The sequence below is a fragment of the Sycon ciliatum genome, chromosome 3 (genome assembly GCF_964019385.1).
Source record: "Sycon ciliatum chromosome 3, ocSycCili1.1, whole genome shotgun sequence".
NCBI classification, from domain to species: domain Eukaryota; kingdom Metazoa; phylum Porifera; class Calcarea; order Leucosolenida; family Sycettidae; genus Sycon; species Sycon ciliatum.
In genome coordinates this window covers 12,623,547-12,640,582 of record NC_088645.1, presented here as the reverse complement: position 1 = coordinate 12,640,582, position 17,036 = coordinate 12,623,547, and the positions used below count along the sequence as shown (strand labels likewise).

General features: G+C 48.7%; 1 protein-coding gene and 1 long non-coding RNA gene across 3 annotated transcripts; one reads left to right on the top strand and one right to left on the bottom strand.

The window, feature by feature from the left end:
• Positions 1-1,120: 1,120 nt before the first annotated feature.
• On the bottom strand, positions 1,121-3,754 carry LOC135811472 (uncharacterized). 2 transcript variants are annotated; one of them, XR_010552603.1, is made up of 3 exons: positions 3,641-3,754; positions 1,903-2,173; positions 1,121-1,577 (listed from the first exon to the last, which is right to left on the bottom strand). It is a non-coding gene; the product is annotated as an uncharacterized LOC135811472 (long non-coding RNA). The 2 variants fall into 2 exon arrangements; XR_010552604.1 differs by having other exon boundaries at positions 1,121-1,528.
• A 297-nt stretch (positions 3,755-4,051) lies between these two features.
• On the top strand, positions 4,052-16,467 carry LOC135811471 (calcyclin-binding protein-like). The gene is made up of 7 exons (XM_065324712.1): positions 4,052-4,194; positions 5,858-6,092; positions 8,636-8,732; positions 13,039-13,135; positions 13,411-13,505; positions 15,311-15,449; positions 16,014-16,467. Exons 1-7 carry the CDS (start codon positions 4,174-4,176, stop codon positions 16,047-16,049), a joined length of 720 nt encoding a protein of 239 aa, XP_065180784.1. The 5' UTR covers positions 4,052-4,173; the 3' UTR covers positions 16,050-16,467.
• Positions 16,468-17,036: the final 569 nt, after the last annotated feature.

Here is a 17,036-nt window from a genome sequence, read left to right as displayed (position 1 = left end):
GCGATACACATGTACAGCAGTCACAGCCCAGCAACGTCAATATCTTGCTCCGCTGGGTTCGTCTGTTTTGTGGTGACCAATGTGTTCGTACAGGCTGACGTCAATGGTCGACTAAAAGCCAAAAACAATTGTTTGTCTTTTGTCAATCACCACCAGCTGTTTCTACATACAATCCTGCTCAATGCGCCAATCAAGCTTCCGGCTTGCATCATTTCGCAGTCCAGTGTTCGCAGGTCTAGGGCTACGCAATGCCCGGCGTACTTAAAGCATTTAAGGTTACCAGCTTAGCAATGTACTGGTATTATGAGAAACCATGGCAACCATAATTATTAGGAGTTATGGAGGGTTTCGCAACAATGGTGTCCAAGACTTGAAGGGTAAAGTTGCGTAAGCCGGCGCTGAACAGAGAATGGCCAAGTCATAGCGGACACTCCAGGGCCTTCACCAGGTGGACATGTCATCATGATGCCATTGCATGCCTGCTCAGCGATCACATGTTTAACTTGATAGCTAGCATCAGACTACAATCTAGATTCCTGTTTGCCAGTTCCACTTGATGACAATTGCATACTAGTGCTCCGGTGGTGATAAAAGAAATGAGTGGCACTGTGACTCAATCGCTTCGCATGCGGTGGGCCGATTGAAAATTATATCGACTGCAGGTGCCAGCAGCCATGCCAGGCCAGCAAAATCAAAATCAAATTCAATGTATTTTTTCATCGTGGTGCAATCGAATTTTGCCATCCAGCCATGCAACCCCTGAGACAGTGCAGCCGTACTTAGTATTGGAATCGTGTACTCAAGTATGTATAGGTGAATGGCAGGCATGCAACTGAGCCAGTGGTGGAACACAGACAGTCACAATGGCAGTGCAACCAACCATGCACACAACACCAGGGTGTGTGTGTGGAAGTGAGGCACGGAGCATGTCACTGATGCAGCTTACACTGGTTAAGGTACCAGTACACGATGAGGAACTGCACCGTGACTGCGACACCCATTGAAGACTTGTGCAGGCAACGTGGCTACTCTGAGTCTCCAGTGTGGCAAGCCACATTGAAGCGTGAGCTTTAATTGCACTTTCTCGTGGAACAACTCAACATCCCAGTGACGTGGGAAATGCATCAGAAGCAACACATAGATCCAAAATTAGTCATGAATAAGAAGTGTTAGGCTAGTGTTAGAGTCTGACTGTCAGTCGGGCTGAATTTTCAGTATTTCAAGAACCGAGTTGTAGATTCAACTCCCAAAGTAACAAGGAGTCTAAAAAAACTAAGTGCATCAATAACCACATAAACCACAAACCGCAATCAATCTTGTTCAACATACCTCTCAATTATTGAATACTTGGGCAAGCCATCATAAGACGCTGTTGCTGGCTGCAGTGTAGCACGTAGCCGCTATGATTGTGCGACTCTTGTCCTACCAATGGCTGAGCTAGACAAGCCTTCCTCCAGCACAGCGGATTCCGCAAACCACACCACTCGCCTCAGAAGAGAAGAGGTCTTGCATCCTAATTTCCGGTTTCCTGCACGTCATAAAAGGAAACACATCGCTCTAGTCCTGCACCGGGCATCCTGGGCATGCAACACAGATACATACAGGATATTCTCTTTTATAAGTGTTGGGCATATATTTTTCAACACCCCTCTACCCTATGCTTATATTGGAGACCGCGCTTAATTGGAGACAGTGCTTCTGTTTTTTCAACCAACCAGACACATTCATACAGAGCAAGAAGAAGAGTGAGGGAGGAGTAAAAAAAGCAAACATGCTAGACATCATGCATGCAACATTGATTTCCATCAAGACCGCGCTAACAATAGAGGCTGCTTATAATGTTTCGAAAGGTGCTCACAGTGCGACTGTGAGACTGTGCTAGTAATGGAGAATATACAGTACCTTAGATTTCCAGGCATTTTTCTCCTCATTGGCTCCCTTCGTATAGCCATGCTCATCAGAGCAGGGATTGGACGGGGTTTCAAACCCGCTCGCCCCAGCCCCATGGCTTCAGTCTCTCCTTGGCATACTGGCACTGATCCAGGACTTATCATGGTCCCACAAGACGGAAACAGCACTCCTTCATCGGGGTATGAGCCAATGATTTGAGCTGTTCTGGCTCTGGGAATATGCTAGAATGCCTGGCGACGCATTGTGCAGAGCTTGATCAATACTGCAGTGAAGCATAGACAAAATTCCCAGAAAGCACAGTTACACACAAGGTTTCGTGCAAAATTTGTGCATCTGTGCTCAGAGTTTATTTCACTGGGCCACAACCATCAGGAAACAAAGCCCAATAGAGTAAACAATGGATTATACCCTACAAAGATAGTTATACACCTCACATCTTGATGTGAATGTGATGCACGAAGGGTCAGCGCGATGATATACTAGTGCATGTAGTTGAGGGCACGAATGTTGCACAGTTGGGCGTGATGGGTAGTGATTTAGCTGCATGATATTGCACCCCAAGGGGTCAGGAAGGTAAGGTGTGACTTCATGTGCATCCATATACACCTGAGCAGGATCATTGACTTGGGATAACTGATATCACTCAAGTAATCCAGTGCATTCATCTGATGTGCTTTGTGTGTAGATGTATCAGTGTACGCTAAGAGGTAGTTGTGGAATCTAGGCTCTAAAGTTTTCAAACTAGTTTGATTTGTGGCGACATGGACCAAAAAAGAGAAGACTCGGCCACCTGGGCCTCACCCAGCACTGGCTCTGCTTTTCACCAGCACAGGATCCGCACTGCTATGATCACACCTTATCTGGTCGCAGACACTAACTCTCATACCCAGAACCCGCTAGGACTAACACCTCCCACATACATGTATTAGCACCTTCATAAAGCCAATATGCTGTGCTGTACCTCTATTGTAGACGTTTGTCTGGTAATCGCACAGTGCACAGTGAATGAAATTTGGAGAGCGGCATATCAATACTTGCTAGATTAGGGCATAACCCCAAGCGCGTGCAACCCTATTCTCCGAGCTATGCTGTGCGCAGCGTGATGTCTTCGTTACGTAGTGAAATGATGATCATGCTGGCCGGATTTGAGTTTTTTCTACGGTTAGTAGCCGCAAATTGCAGCGATCACCCCCCCCCCCCCCCCCCCCCCCGGGTTTCACGTGCAATGCTGTACTTGAAGTAAGGCAATGCTTGTGCGGGACTTCACGCACAAATATCCGCCATGATCATCATGCTGATGAGTGATGACTCGCCGCAAGCTGAGTGGGATTCTGACAGGGAGTGCTATTTTTTCAACTCCATTGGTGGGTAGCACACTGCCACTAGCAGAAGTACATGTGGTAGATCTACATGTACATGATGTACATGATTGTACAGTGGAAGTATCACTGAGATGGAGGTGTCGGAAACTTTTGTCTAATGAGTATGACCAATCCGCCATACAATGCTGGATTGCACTTTAGTATTATACATGTACAATGTGCATGCACACTGCCACAGTCGACTTGTCAGACAAACAAGACAACAACCTGATCACTCAAACTCAGTAGGTATTAGCTAAAGAACGCCCTCTTCTATGATTTGGACTTTCACTGCTGTGTTTGTGCCGTCGGAGCAAAGGGCATGCTATGAACTTTGAACCCCGTCCCAAGGACATGTTCTTTCTTACCTGTCAGTTCGAGAGCCTTTCCGCGATTCCTCAAGATCACTGACGAAACGACATGTTCCAAATTCCCTGGGCTGAGCCGCTTGGAGAAACCTCTAAGGGCTTGTTTTCTTTCGATTTCTTGGACTACTGACTTTTTTAGGGGTGATTCCTAAAAATAATAGTTTATGAGAGAAAGGAAGCTGGAACGTGGGCCACGCCATGTACGTGATGATGTACGCATACTTTTCAAGTACGGTGTCAAACTGTTACTCGTGCTCGTGCACGTGAGTCCCCACGTGAGGGGAATCAGGGGATCCCCCAAATCGCAGACCGAAGTCTGACGCTTACGTCACGCGTACATCTGACTGTACACGTTTCCATGGTTTCTCCCAACACGAAATTTCTGTTTTGCCTTTTGGTCGTGATTTTCCGGCAAGGCAAACGCGACAAGCTTGAAAAAAGTTGGTCGAAAAACCTTGTCAGAAACGAACTGTTTGCTCTCAGGACTTGTTGTGCAGCTGTGGACACTGTGAGTACGTGGCGTGGTTATCACAATGGCGACCAATGACACAATGGTAAGAATAGTATGTATTCGAAACACAGTAGCATCCACAAACAAATGCTCGTGATCCAAGTCGTTTGAATTTATGCTGAAATTTGAAATTGATGACTACTTTTGTTTGAATGGAAACATTGAATGAAATGCTGCCCTGCGTTTTCTTCATCTATCACTCACTCGCCCGAGTAGGATATTATTGTTTTGACTGTCGTTTGTCTAATGTGCGTGGGACGTGGGTACTTTTCCACGCTTTGTTTGTTGCGTCACGTGCTCCTTCCGACCTTTAGTAGGTGGTATTTCCTTGTTTTCGATTTGAGCACTTGGGATTGGTGCGTGGTGTGCCTACAGTCCATTCAGAAAAAAATGAACTTCTAGCTTTTGGCCATAAATGGGTCAAACGTTGAGTTTTTTTAGAATTTTTTTCTGCAATCCTCTATGGAATCCTCTTCTGTTTCTGAAGTTTTTTTCTCCAAAAAGCAAGCCATAACAAGAATAGGATTTCGGCCAGGTTTTGCCCCCAAAGCATTGAATTGGGAAAAACCATAAAAATCCAGGCCGTTTGACCCCGTCTGCAACAGTGCATTGTGCGGTTCGAACCCCAGTTCAGGTACCCTTTTTGGACCCTTTTTCAAATTTCAAATTTCGCAGCACTGCACTGTGTACGATGAAATCACGAAAAATCGCCAAATACGGGAGCTCGCTAGAGCCAGAGCCCATCTTTTTATGAATGGACTGTAATGAGTTATGATAATTTTGTAAATTTGTTGTTACAGTCAAACCTCTTTTGGACGAACATCAAGGGACCGATGATATTTGTTCGCAATAACGGGAGTTCTTCTTTTCCATGTGTTTTACCCGGTGAAATACACCGGGGTTTATCCAATACAGTTACGAATACTAGTTCTTCTTAGGCAAACATTCGTCTTATCAGTGTTCTTCCTAACGAGGTTCCACTGTATGTCGGGTGGTAGCTTGCTGTGTGAGGTGGAATAGGGCTCTTCACAGGGCTCTTCACAGGGCTGTGCATTTGTCACTGAAACGTCAGAGTACTAGTAGATGAGTACCGTATTTCCCCGATTATAAGTCGCACTCGATAGTCGCACCGCCATTTTCAGGTTTGAGCAATATTGTTGCAATATATTCACTTCAGTAGTAAGTCATGCTCGATTGTAAGTCGCACCCCCTTTTTTACCCTGAATTTTAGTGTAAAAAAGGTGCGACTTATAATCGGGGAAATACGGTAGGTGCCTTTCGCGAACAGCGATGATGTAATGCATGGCCTTAATGTGATCCCGTAACTCCCGTCACGCTACTGCTGGGTGGACAGGATAATACACTGTTATGTGCACGTGATGCACCGTTTTTGGCCCGGGTGGTTCTCAATATGAATGCCGCCGTAGTGTACTAAAACTTGTTGAACGATCTCTGCTGGGATGATGGCTACACCATAGCTCAGTGGTTAGAGCATCACTGGCTAAAAGCGAAGGTCCCTGGTTCGAGTACTGGTGGCTACAGTCAATTTTTTCTTCTGACTTTTCCCGTTTGCATCTTTCCCTCAAACCAGTGAATAGTGTACTTGGGCTTATGTATGTGAGTGGCTTCCAACGCGTCGTTCCACTGGGGTACAATATGTGCAAGACAAAGTAAGCATGCTGTCTCTTGTGCGTGTTGCATTGCAGAAAGATGTAGGCGAGCTGCAGCGTCTTGCGCAGATAGCCGAGCGGCCCAACGTGAAGAAACTGCTGGAGACGGAAGTCCAGCGTCTGCTCAACACTCTGCCGGCAGCCTCCAGCACCAACACTAGCGCGGGCGCCGCGGAGACACAGAGCAGTGCGTCGGCTACTGCCACCGCGGCCACCACCGCCACCAAGGCGAGAGATAGCAAGGTGTTTGCTGCACCCATCAAGTCGTACGGTAAGCGGCGTATTCGACGTGTCGGATTTTATCATCTCTTTGCTGACAGTGTGTTTCTTCCTGTCTTGTTCACTCGTTGTCATTCTGGCATACCAGTCATAATAATAAAAAAGGCGTAAAACAGAGGGGTTCCAGGCTGTCCAAGAGAGTGCTCGATACCAAGAGGCAGAGCTGGTTCAAACCATAAGAGGACGGAAAAGTGTTTTAACTCTGATGATCGCTTAGTGCACGAAACTCAGATTAAAACACTTTTTCCGTCCTCTTATTGTTTAGAAAAGGAGTCAATTTTCATATCCGTTCCTGAGGAACTCTCGATGGCTGCTAAAACCACGGATAACCCAGCCGCGGCCGCAGCGCCTGACGGTGGGGTGAGGTGATACGTCTCGCAACTTAACCACTGTCACAAGCGCCGATAGTGCCACTACCCACATCCATGCACCCCTTGTGTCATCCTGGTACTACAGTTGTGCTTGGTGAAATCCGACCTGAATTGCGAAGCTGACGCTCTGGACTAGTTCCGATTACAACGTTGTATTTGTACATGCGTACGTCCAGCCGCATTCGCGCCAATTCCAGGGCGTGCTAGTTGAGGGCACTCTGGGTGGGATTTCACCGAGTGAAACTGTAGTATGCGTCCACTCTAATGTAACCTACCGTTCTTCTAGAAAGAACCACCGCGGCGATTTGAGAATATCCCAATTTCTCCACTACATGTACGATCCTCTGGGAATGTGCTTGGATTGCTGCTTTTTATGGTCACTGCAGTATGTTCCCTGCACTGTGGAGCATTCCATAAGGAACTTCAGCCAGGTTTCGCAGAATTTGGCCAGATTACATCATACCGGTTGCGGTATGTACTGTAAAACCGGAAAGTTTAACGACCAAAAAGTATAACGTTTTTGTAGTTTTGGCATGATTACGTGCAGAAAGTTTAACGATGGTTACCTGGCCACCCATCTGTGTGCGCGTCTTTACACAGACATTTTCAAACCGGGTTCGTGATAACGTTTCTTTAAATACTAAGGACGTTTAGCAATGCGAAAATTCGAACTTTTGTTGGTGGTGATATTTCGCGAAAACGTATTTCGAAAAAGAAAACTTGTGAGGTTTAGCAATGCGAAATGACTTTTTCTCGAAGTAATTTGAATCTTATAGTACCGTACCGTATAATGCAGGTCAGTCTCAAGCAGGGGGCTGTAAAATTACTACTCCCTGTAGTCAAATGCGTACCGAGAAAAGAGAAAGTTACTTTCGCAAATCACTGCAACTTCGCGTCCAAGTTTTCGAAGTTTCGAGCTTTTTTCCTGTACTCATTCCCAGACTCGAATTTTCTTTCGAACTTTCGCGTTGCTAAACGTCCTTATTATTAACCCTTTACCATCCGACCAAAATTCCCCAGCAGTCCCAAATGCAATAATTTTCACCTTATTTTCAGAATATCTTCGGTTCTAATCAACCAATTTTCACAAACTTGGGCATTCTGGAAAGCTCTCCACGAGCTGCGTCCATTGAGCTCAAACAGGACACTACCAAGATCACATATCCAGCGCCAGGGAGCTTCAAATACACCCCATCGCTTGATGTACGAGGAAATTCTCTCCTCGCCAGCCATTTCTCGCTCCTTCATCGTAAACAATCCAAATTTTTTGCTTGAGTTTCTTTTCATGCTGCCCACGCACTCAAAGCATGCCAAAGTGACTCAGCATGTCAGGAGAGGGGAAATTCCCCGCTCAAGGTCAGTCACTCGGAAAGAAATTCGACTTTTGCCGTGGCCGAAATGTCGAGCGGAATATCTTTGGAATGTGACATCGCAGCTCTTCACCGAATGATGCAATGGAAAGCTGGGCTCTTCGGCTTCTTCCTAGATACTTAGTTATTTAAATTCCGCCAAGAATCGATCGAGTTACGAATGTTTTAGTGTATGCATGTCCATCGATCTCTAGAGATCGATTCAAGTACGCACGGATGGTAAAGGGTTAAACAGAAAAAAATTGATCTTAGACTTAGTGACTCGTGAGACTTTCCGGTTTTACAGTACCAGTTTGTGGATTCCACGCACAGGGGATGAGACTTTTCGCTCTGCTCTATGCTGCATTGAGTACCGTATCTTCCGGAGTGCAAGCCGGACTTTGAACACTCAAAATTCACCCCAAAAAAAGGGGGTTGCGGCTTATACTCCGTTGATCAAATTAGCGGTGATAAATAGGGTAGTAATATCTGTATTTTATGTCGAAAGGGGGGGGGGGGGTGCGGCTTATGCTCCAGAAAATGCGATACTGTATTTGAGCCCCCTCTTCTGACTCTGATTGGGTTCTTCATTGTTGTCCCTGCCACTGGCAACGTAGTGTATGATGATGCGTTTGGACGTGCGCGCATGTGTCTTTGTCTGTGCATGTGTGTGTGTGTGTGTGTGTGTGTGTGTATGCGTGTGTGTCTGGGTGCATGCGTGTGTGTGTGTGTGTGCGTGTGTGTGTGTATGTGTGCACGTGTGTCTGGGTGCATGTGTGTGTGTGTGTGCACAACACTTTCTGGCTGTTACACAGGCTGGGACCAGGAGTCGAACTCCGTCAAGATCTATGTCACACTGGACGGTGTCGGTGGACTGCCGAAAGAACAAGTCCAGGTGACATTCGCCAAGGAGTAAGTAGATCTACTCTGATACCCAGCCAAGCGAGACAACGAAGGAAATAAAAATGAGATGTCTGACATGAGTTTCATGGCTTTCAGGAACCAATGTACAGTGCGCTACTGTATGTCACGTGTTCTCTACAGGAGCCCATACAGCACTGTACATGTACTAATACAGGGAGTCTGTGACATATTTTCCGTCTACGGCTGTGTGTGTGTGTGTGTGTGTGTGTGTGTGTGTGTGTGTGTGTGTGTGTGTTTGTGCGCGCGCAGAAAAAAGCCACTTCAATCAGCTGTGTGGTGTAGACCAGGCTAAAATTAGTGGTGGTCAATTCATCAGCCTCGCAAGCTGTTGAATGGTGTAATCCCAGCACAAGTTGCTACAGTAAAACCTGTAACTAAAGACCACCGTGACTAGCGACCAGCCTGGTACTACCGACCACTTGGCCAGGCACGGACGGTCTCACATTCAAAATGCACTGTGACTAGCGACTACCTGCTGAACGCGACCAGCGACCGCCTTTTCTTGTCCCAAAGACGATTTTTGACCCGTAACTAGCGACCGCGATGTAGGAAATCAAATGTTGCTCGAAGCTCCTTCGTGAAATTTTGCTGATTTTCCATGGTCCTGAAAGGAATCTTTCGGTACTACAGCTGAACAAATGAACGCAGGCCATTATGCCATTATGGCTGTGGAGTCGGTGTGGACTGCACTACACCTGTCAGAATTTCAAGCGCTGTCAAGAATAAACATGATAGGAAACGTCTTTGAGAGCGCATCGAAAGCGCTCTCTGCTCGATGTCACTACTCGGAGGAGAAACGAAGACTGAGCGGCTCTGTCACCCCAGCCATACAAATGAATCGACGATGGCGTCAAGGAATCCAGAAGCAAAGCAGCACCGCAAGGTCCTGATGCTGAAGGATCGCGTTCGAACAATCGGTAGGATTGATCGGATGAACAAATTTGAAGCCCAGCACAAAACGAAACTTCCACAGGGAACGTTTGACTCCTGGCTTCAGAAGTAGCAGCTGAATTTGATGTCTGCACAAAAATTAATCTTCTCTCTCTCTTTTTTGTCTCTCTCCATCTCTCCGTCTTTCTCTCCAAGTGTTGTTTGACCTGAAATAAGAATGGCATTGCGCAAGTCCTGGGGGTATTAGCTGCATTTTGATATGCATATCATATACTGGGATCCATATATGGTCGCACGGTGCAAACCTCTAACTAAAGACCACCTGCTACTAAAGACCGCTTTTGCTGGCACCAAGGGGTGGTCGGTAGTCACAGGTTTTACTGTATGTCTAACATGGCTGTTTGCTATCATTGCTTCCGCGATGGGCAGGTCTGAGGTGTGTGTGTGTGTGTGTGTGTGTGTGTGTGTGTGTGTGTGTGTGTGTGTGTGTGTATGTGTGTGTGTGTGTGTGTGTGTGTGTGTGTGTGTGTGTGTGTGTGTGTGTGTGTGTGTGTGTGTGTGTGTGTGTGTGTGTGTGATCAGAATGTGTGTGATCAGAATGATCACAGGGCTTTCAAGGAGGCTCGTGGCCAGGCTCGGGCTGGTATACGGCGGGCAAAGACCACCTGGTTAATGGAAAAAGCGGCGGTGGTGCAGCGGGGACGTTTCAGCGGCAAATATGTGTGGTCTGCCATCCAAGATATGCAGCGCTGTTTTGGTGGGCTAAAGCCAATATCTGTACAGGCTATCCGCGACACTCGGGGAGACGTCTGTGGATCTGTGCAAGAGCAGAGGGACACATGGCACGGGCACTTCTCAGGTGTTTTGAATGTCTGCAGTACTTACGATGCAGAGGTATTCCAGCAAATCCCCCAGCGGGAGATCATGCACTCGCTAACGCAGCCACCGTCGGGAGAGGAGTTGACCCATGCCCTGAGACATCTGAAGAACGGCAAGGCTGGTGGCATGTCGCAGATCGTGCCTGAACTGTTGAAGGCTGGTGTGCCCGTCCTCCACCCACTCCTTCTGGACCTGCTTCAATCTGTCTGGTCGGAGGGTTACGTACCGCAGGACTGGCGTGATGCAGTGCTCATCCCCATACCTAAGAAGGGTGACCTTTCTCGCTGCGACAACTGGCGAGGAATTGCGTTGCTGGAGGTTGTGGGGAAGCTAGTTGCTAGGGTCGTGCAGAATCGGCTGCAAGTGCTCGCTGAGGATGAGCTACCGGAGTCGCAGTGTGGGTTCCGGCGAAACCGTGGTTGTGCTGATGCCATCTTCTCTGTCCGCCAACTGGTAGAGAAATCATATGAGCATAGATCGAAGCTGTTTTGCGTCTTTGTGGACCTCCGCAAAGCATACGACTCTGTGCCTCGTGAGGCTCTGTGGCAGGCATTGCTTCGGCTCGGTGTCCCCCCTCAGGCTGTGGCTCTCGTGAAGTCGTTCCATACGGACATGTTGGCGTCTGTTCGTGTTGCTGGTGGTTGTACCGATCCGATCTCTGTACAAAATGGTTTGCGGCAGGGGTGTGTCATGGCTCCTGTGCTGTTCAACCTGTATTTCGGATTGGTGATGGAGCGGTGGAGGTCTGTTCTCAGGGAGCGCGGCATCGAGTCTGGTGTGGATTTCAGCTTCTTGATTAATGGACAGTTGTTTCCCCGTGCAGCTGGGCGACGTCGACAGTCTCAGACTGGTCATGCTGATGATTTTGAGTTTGCCGATGACGCCGTCCTACTCGCAACAACTCGTGCTGCAGCCGACCTGTCCCTGTCCGCCTTCTGCGATGTGGCATCCAGCTTTGGCCTCACGGTCAGCATGACGAAGACTAAGCTACTGGTCGCGGGCTATGGAGTCGCTGCCGCTGATTGTTCCGATCTGGCAATTGGCAATGAAAGGGTTGAAGCTGTTACCTCCTTCCCCTATCTTGGATCTGTTATAACTCCGGATTCGCGAGCTCATGCCGATGTCCAGAGCCGCCTTGCGAAGGGTGCCAGGGCCTTTGGCTGTCTTCGGCGGATTTTACATGATCAGAGTCTGAACCTGCCTACTCGACGGCATTTGTATGTGGTATGTGTTCTCACCACGGTTTTGTATGGCTCGGAGTGTTGGACCCCATTGAAGTCGGACTTGGACAAGCTGGACAGGTTCCATCACGCCAACCTACGGTCAATCCTTGGCATTTCGCGCGGCCGCCAGTGGGAGCAGCACATTACATCGGAGCAACTACGCACACAGTGGGGTGACCCTACTCCACTGTCGTGCATGGTACAGCGAAGACGCTTGGAGTGGCTTGGGCACCTAGCTCGGCTTGATAACAATCGGTTACCCAAGCAGTTGCTCTTCGCTCATCTTCCACGAACCCGCCCGTTTTGCGGCCCCCGACATCGCTGGAAGGACGTTGTCCAGGCTGATCTGACTGTGGCCGGTGTGCACAATTGGTTCCCATCAGCCAATGATCGCGGAGAGTGGCGTGACATAGTGTCGGCAGCAGCGGGGGTGAAGGAGCCTGCCCCGAAGACGATTGTGTGCCACGTTTGCGGCCGCCTGTTTCGTCGGCGTGCCGACATGGCCCGGCACAAGTGCACAGCAGTCCGACAGCTCCCCGTATCACAGCAGCCCGGGTCGGTACAGTGTCCTGCCTGCAGTAGATGGCTCCGGAGCAGGGGTGGGCTTGCAGTGCATAAGTGCCTAGGGAGTGACAACTGTGACGACCGACCGCCTTTTGATGCTCCTCCTGTTGCCGAGGTCCCGGTGTGTACTGCCTGCCAGCGTACTTTCAAGTCTACTGCTGGCCTCAAGCGCCATCGCTGTGGACCCCGCCCGAAGCGCCCTACAGTGACTGATCGCCAGCACTTTGAACATCATTGCCGAGTCTGTAGTCAGCGCCAGTTTCGGAGGCGACAGGACCTGGAGCGCCATTTGAAGCACTGCCTACCTCTCCCCTAACCTCTCTGACAGTACCTCCCTTTGGGGAGCGGCGTGGCCATTTCTGGCAGCTGTCAATAGTAGTAGTAGTGTGTGTGTGTGTGTGTGTGTGTGTGTTTTCTGCACCTTGTCCTCAACCACTTACTGAGGTGTGGTGAGCCCATAAGTGGGATCATTTTCAAGCCCACCCAGAGTTTTGGGGATTTCAGGGGGTGTCGGCCGTTGGGCGGTTCAATAGCCAGTTGAGTCATCTTTCCAAGAGTCCTTTTGAGTCTCTCTCCCCTCTCCCGGGGAGACCCACGTGACCAGTTTTGGCAGTGAGCAACAAGTATGTGTGTGTGTGTGTGTGTGTGTGTGTGTGTGTGTGTGTATGTGTGTGTGTGTGTGTGTTTGTATGTTTGTGTGCTTATGATGTGTACCTATTTCTGCCACTTGTGTCCAGGTCGTTCTCTCTTCTTGTCGAAAACTTGAATGGCAAGAATCACACACTGGCCGTTACGCTCGGTGATGAAATCGTACCAGAGAAGTCTACTTTCAAGGTTTGTACCCAGGCAGTTGGTCTCCATTTTGATTCTCTCTCTCTCTCTATCTCTCTCTCTCTCTCTCTCTCTCTCTCTCTCTCTCTCTACGCCGCTGAGGTTGACCAATGCTGGGGAAACACCACTCGTGTGATCGTGCTTCACGGATGACAGTTCAGCTCCTCGTTTTTTTGTGTATGTGACTGTGTGCAACTGTGTGTGTGTGTGTGTGCGTGCGTGTGTGTGTGTGTGTGCGTGTGTGACTGTGTGCATCCACTACTATGGTGTTTTGACAGATTCGCCGCACCAGCGTGCAGGTGACTTTACACAAGGCTACACCAGGCAGCTGGAGTCACCTGACCGCTAAGGAAAAGAAAACAGAAGAAAAAAAGTAAGTGGTGGTGGGGATCCAGCATTTTGAGACTTAGTTTTCGGTTTTCCAGGAATGGGATTTTCGGTCTTTGACCACTTGGTGGTGGGTCTGATCTACTCACCTCCCACCGCTTTAGGAGCTGCATTTGCGCCTTGATCCCAGAGGGTGGTGGCGTCCCTACGGATGCGAAAGACTCGGCCTCCAGCCGAGTCTCGTGCGAACCGTGAAATTTTTCCGGCATTCACTCTTTCTTTGTCAACAAAGTGGGAGTCCAGATTGTTAATAGAGAGGTTCTGCTATACGTGAAACGTAGAGAAATCACGTAGAGAGCAGGTGTCTGGGTTAGAGTCTACGGCTTCGCGTGTTTTGGCTCCAGATTTCTACGCGGAGATGAGGTTCTCTACGTTGTGGCACACGCAGAGAAAATGCGTACGGATTTGCTGGGTATCGATCAACTGGATGCAGAAAACTGCCAAATATGGAAGGGGAAATTCCCAGTACACATTCCACGTGACTTCTCTAGGTGAAACGTAGAGCAGAACAGCATTTCTTTACGTTACGGGAACGCGAAGAAAGTTCGCGTGATTCTTTGCGTCGCGTTCCCAAAACGTAGAGCAGAACCTCCCTAGTGATAGCTTGCATAGACCTCGGTCCTACCGGTAGGACCTACCGGTAGGACCATCATACACAGACATGCTGCATGGCCTCTGTTCTAACATTGACCTAAAACTTGACCCTAAACTGTTGCTCAGGGGCTAATGAAGGAGTCCACAAATTTTAGACGTGATCGCACAAGGCATAGTACGAAATTCCATGGTAACAGCAAATGGTAACCATGGAAACGGTGTATGGAATTATGCATTCCACTGCCTTGGCAGACTAATAAAAACATTAGTACCTCACCACGATTGATGTGCCATGGTCAAAATTCACTTTGGACAGAGTTGCTAGCGCTCCGACAAGAGTATGTGCGGCCATTTTGACAATTGATAAAATTGCGCGTATGCAATGCACTGGACATAGTCTTGCATTTTTGCGCCATTACTTTGCCTGACAAAGACCTCATCTCAACAATTGTTTCAAGAAATTTCTCAACCAAAATCACTTTTGTAGCGCGATTTCTTGGGTCCTACCGGTAGGACGGCATGCAAGCTATCATTAATGTTGAGGCTCTTTGGAACAGCAGAAGCAATGCTGTCCAGAGGGGGGGGGGGGGGGGGGGGTAAATGTAAGCGTTACCCTCGTGATGGTCAAGCGATTGTCTGATATGTACTATTACACATGTGTAGTATTCCGCCTTACGCTGTGTACTGCGTGTAAGCGCTTTTGACTGTAATCATTTGATTTGTACAGTTGCGCTTGCACTGATATCCGACCCAAAGTGCAAACTTGGCGCCCTGGACCAGTTCCGATTACACCACTGTATTTGTACATGTGTACGTCCAGCCACATTAGTACCACTTCCAGGGCGTCAATGGCCGTGCAAGTTGAGGGCGCCAAATACCAGTACAGTGGTCCCTCTATAATCCGGCACCATTTGTGCCACGGACAATCTGCTGGATTAGGGAGGGTGCTGGATTAACAAATCAGATATACTGCTGCAATGTGCATGAAGGGGACATTTTGGCTACTGAAAATTGTGCCGGTTTATCGAGGGTGCTGGTTTATAAAGTGCTGGATTGGAGAGGGACGACTGTATGCACTTTGGGTCGGACTTCGCCGAGCACAACTGTACTTTCTGTTGAAGCGTTACTGTGCCATTTACCATTCGATTGCTTTGCTGTTTGTGTTGGCTCTGATACTTGATTGCCGTCTCTTGACAGAAAGTCTAAGATGGCTGATGTAGGGAAAACACCGTCCGACGATCCATCCGCCGGCCTCATGAACATGCTGAAGAAGATGTACGATGACGGAGATGACGACATGAAGAGAAACCTCAGCAAGGCGTGGACAGAATCACAGGTATGTGGACGGCTTCTGTGTGGGTGTGCGTGGGGACCCACTGGCCAGAAAAAGCCACTTCAATCAGCTGTGTGGTGGATACCAGGCTAAAATTAGTGGCGGTCAATTCATCAGCCTTGCAAACTGTTGAATGGTGTAATCCCAGCACACGTTGCTATGTCTATTTTAAACATAGCTGTTCGCTATCATCACTTCCGCGATGGGCAGGTCTGAGGCGTGCGTGTGTGTGTGTGGTGGGGGGGGGGGGGTGCATGTGGTGGGGGGGGGGGGTCTGTGTGAGTGTGTGAATGCATGTGTGTCCCTCTCCTAGACTTAGACTCACGTGGCACAAGCCCTCTGGCTACTACCCAGCTTGGTATCACACACTTTCATCATGTCACATACACAACTCATGAAGACACGGTCATGCACACTTTTTAAAGTGTGCATACATGATTGGTTCATACGGTTGTGTTGATGGTGGCAGGGGATTTTGTTAGAATGCGCGTTGACCATGTGTGAACTTAGCTGATGTGTGTGTGTGCGTGCGTGCGTGTATGTGCTGATGTGCGTTTGTTCTTCCAGGACAAGCAGGCTCGCGGTGACTTTGGTACTGCGTAGTCTGCCGTGTCAGTTTGTCTGACTGTGTGCGCAGTGTCCGACCAGCCCATGCCTGTACCCATTGCCCTGTCGCTCTTCCGCTTGCGGGCAAGAATGCTGTGCTGTGCTGTTCTTGAGTTTGGTGCTGCTAGTTCAATTGTTCCACTCCTCTCACCACCGTTGGGCTGCTTTTTCTCTGCTTCTTGTGCGTCGGGTTTTGAGTTTCCCTGCACTCTGCGTTAGCGGTAGCTTGTGTTCAAAGCTTCCTGGACAGCCTACCCGTGCTTGTCAACCTCTTCTGCCGGGTGACGCCTGCTTGTGTCCTCATTTCTAACGTTCTGGGTTTTTTCTATCTTCATTAGAAACTATGCAATACATCATGTTAACATCTTTTCAACCGACAACTCTATCCTCAGATCATTGCTGATTTGCAAGTTGAGACCAGACCGAGTTTGAATGCCAGTTGCGGATCCAGGGGAGTTGTGTACTACTGGAAACCGTAATGATGCATGTACATGATTGTACGTGTGCCTGTATCAGCTATTCAGTTTTGGCTAAACTGGACATCCCCTGTAGAGATCTCTGGATCCGCCGCTGCGTGCGTGAGGGGGTAGGACATGGCATGTGATGAGCTTTGGGTTCTGTGAGAGTGAATGCTGGCTTGGCAGACTCATTATCGTTGCCTGCAACTCATCCTAGCCGGATCTGTGTCTGTGATGCCAGCTGATCGGTGAGTCATACCCAAGCCAGGTTTGGTCAGGTATGACTGCCTGCGGCCTACAGAGTACTGTTGGGGGGGGGGGGGGGGCAGCCTAGCTGGACCGTTATGCATGAGCTTCGTCTATGTGCAGTTGAGTCAGCGTGAACACATTGGTATGCTGTGCTTGATGAAATTCTAGCCTGGTCCTTCTTCGGCGCCCGACAGTTCTGTATCACGTTAGAGTCCTATCGCTCTCCAGACGAATCACACTCAGGGCAGTCAACGAATGAAGACACATGTACATTAAT

What these genes read in the sequence shown, in the direction of transcription:
- LOC135811471 (XM_065324712.1), top strand. Translation starts at nt 4,174, where the DNA reads ATGGCGACCAATGACACAATG. An exon ending in CAGAGAAGTCTACTTTCAAG is followed by an intron (nt 13,136 to 13,410) that starts GTTTGTACCCAG and finishes GTGTTTTGACAG; the next exon opens with ATTCGCCGCACCAGCGTGCA. An exon ending in AGGCGTGGACAGAATCACAG is followed by an intron (nt 15,450 to 16,013) that starts GTATGTGGACGG and finishes TTGTTCTTCCAG; the next exon opens with GACAAGCAGGCTCGCGGTGA.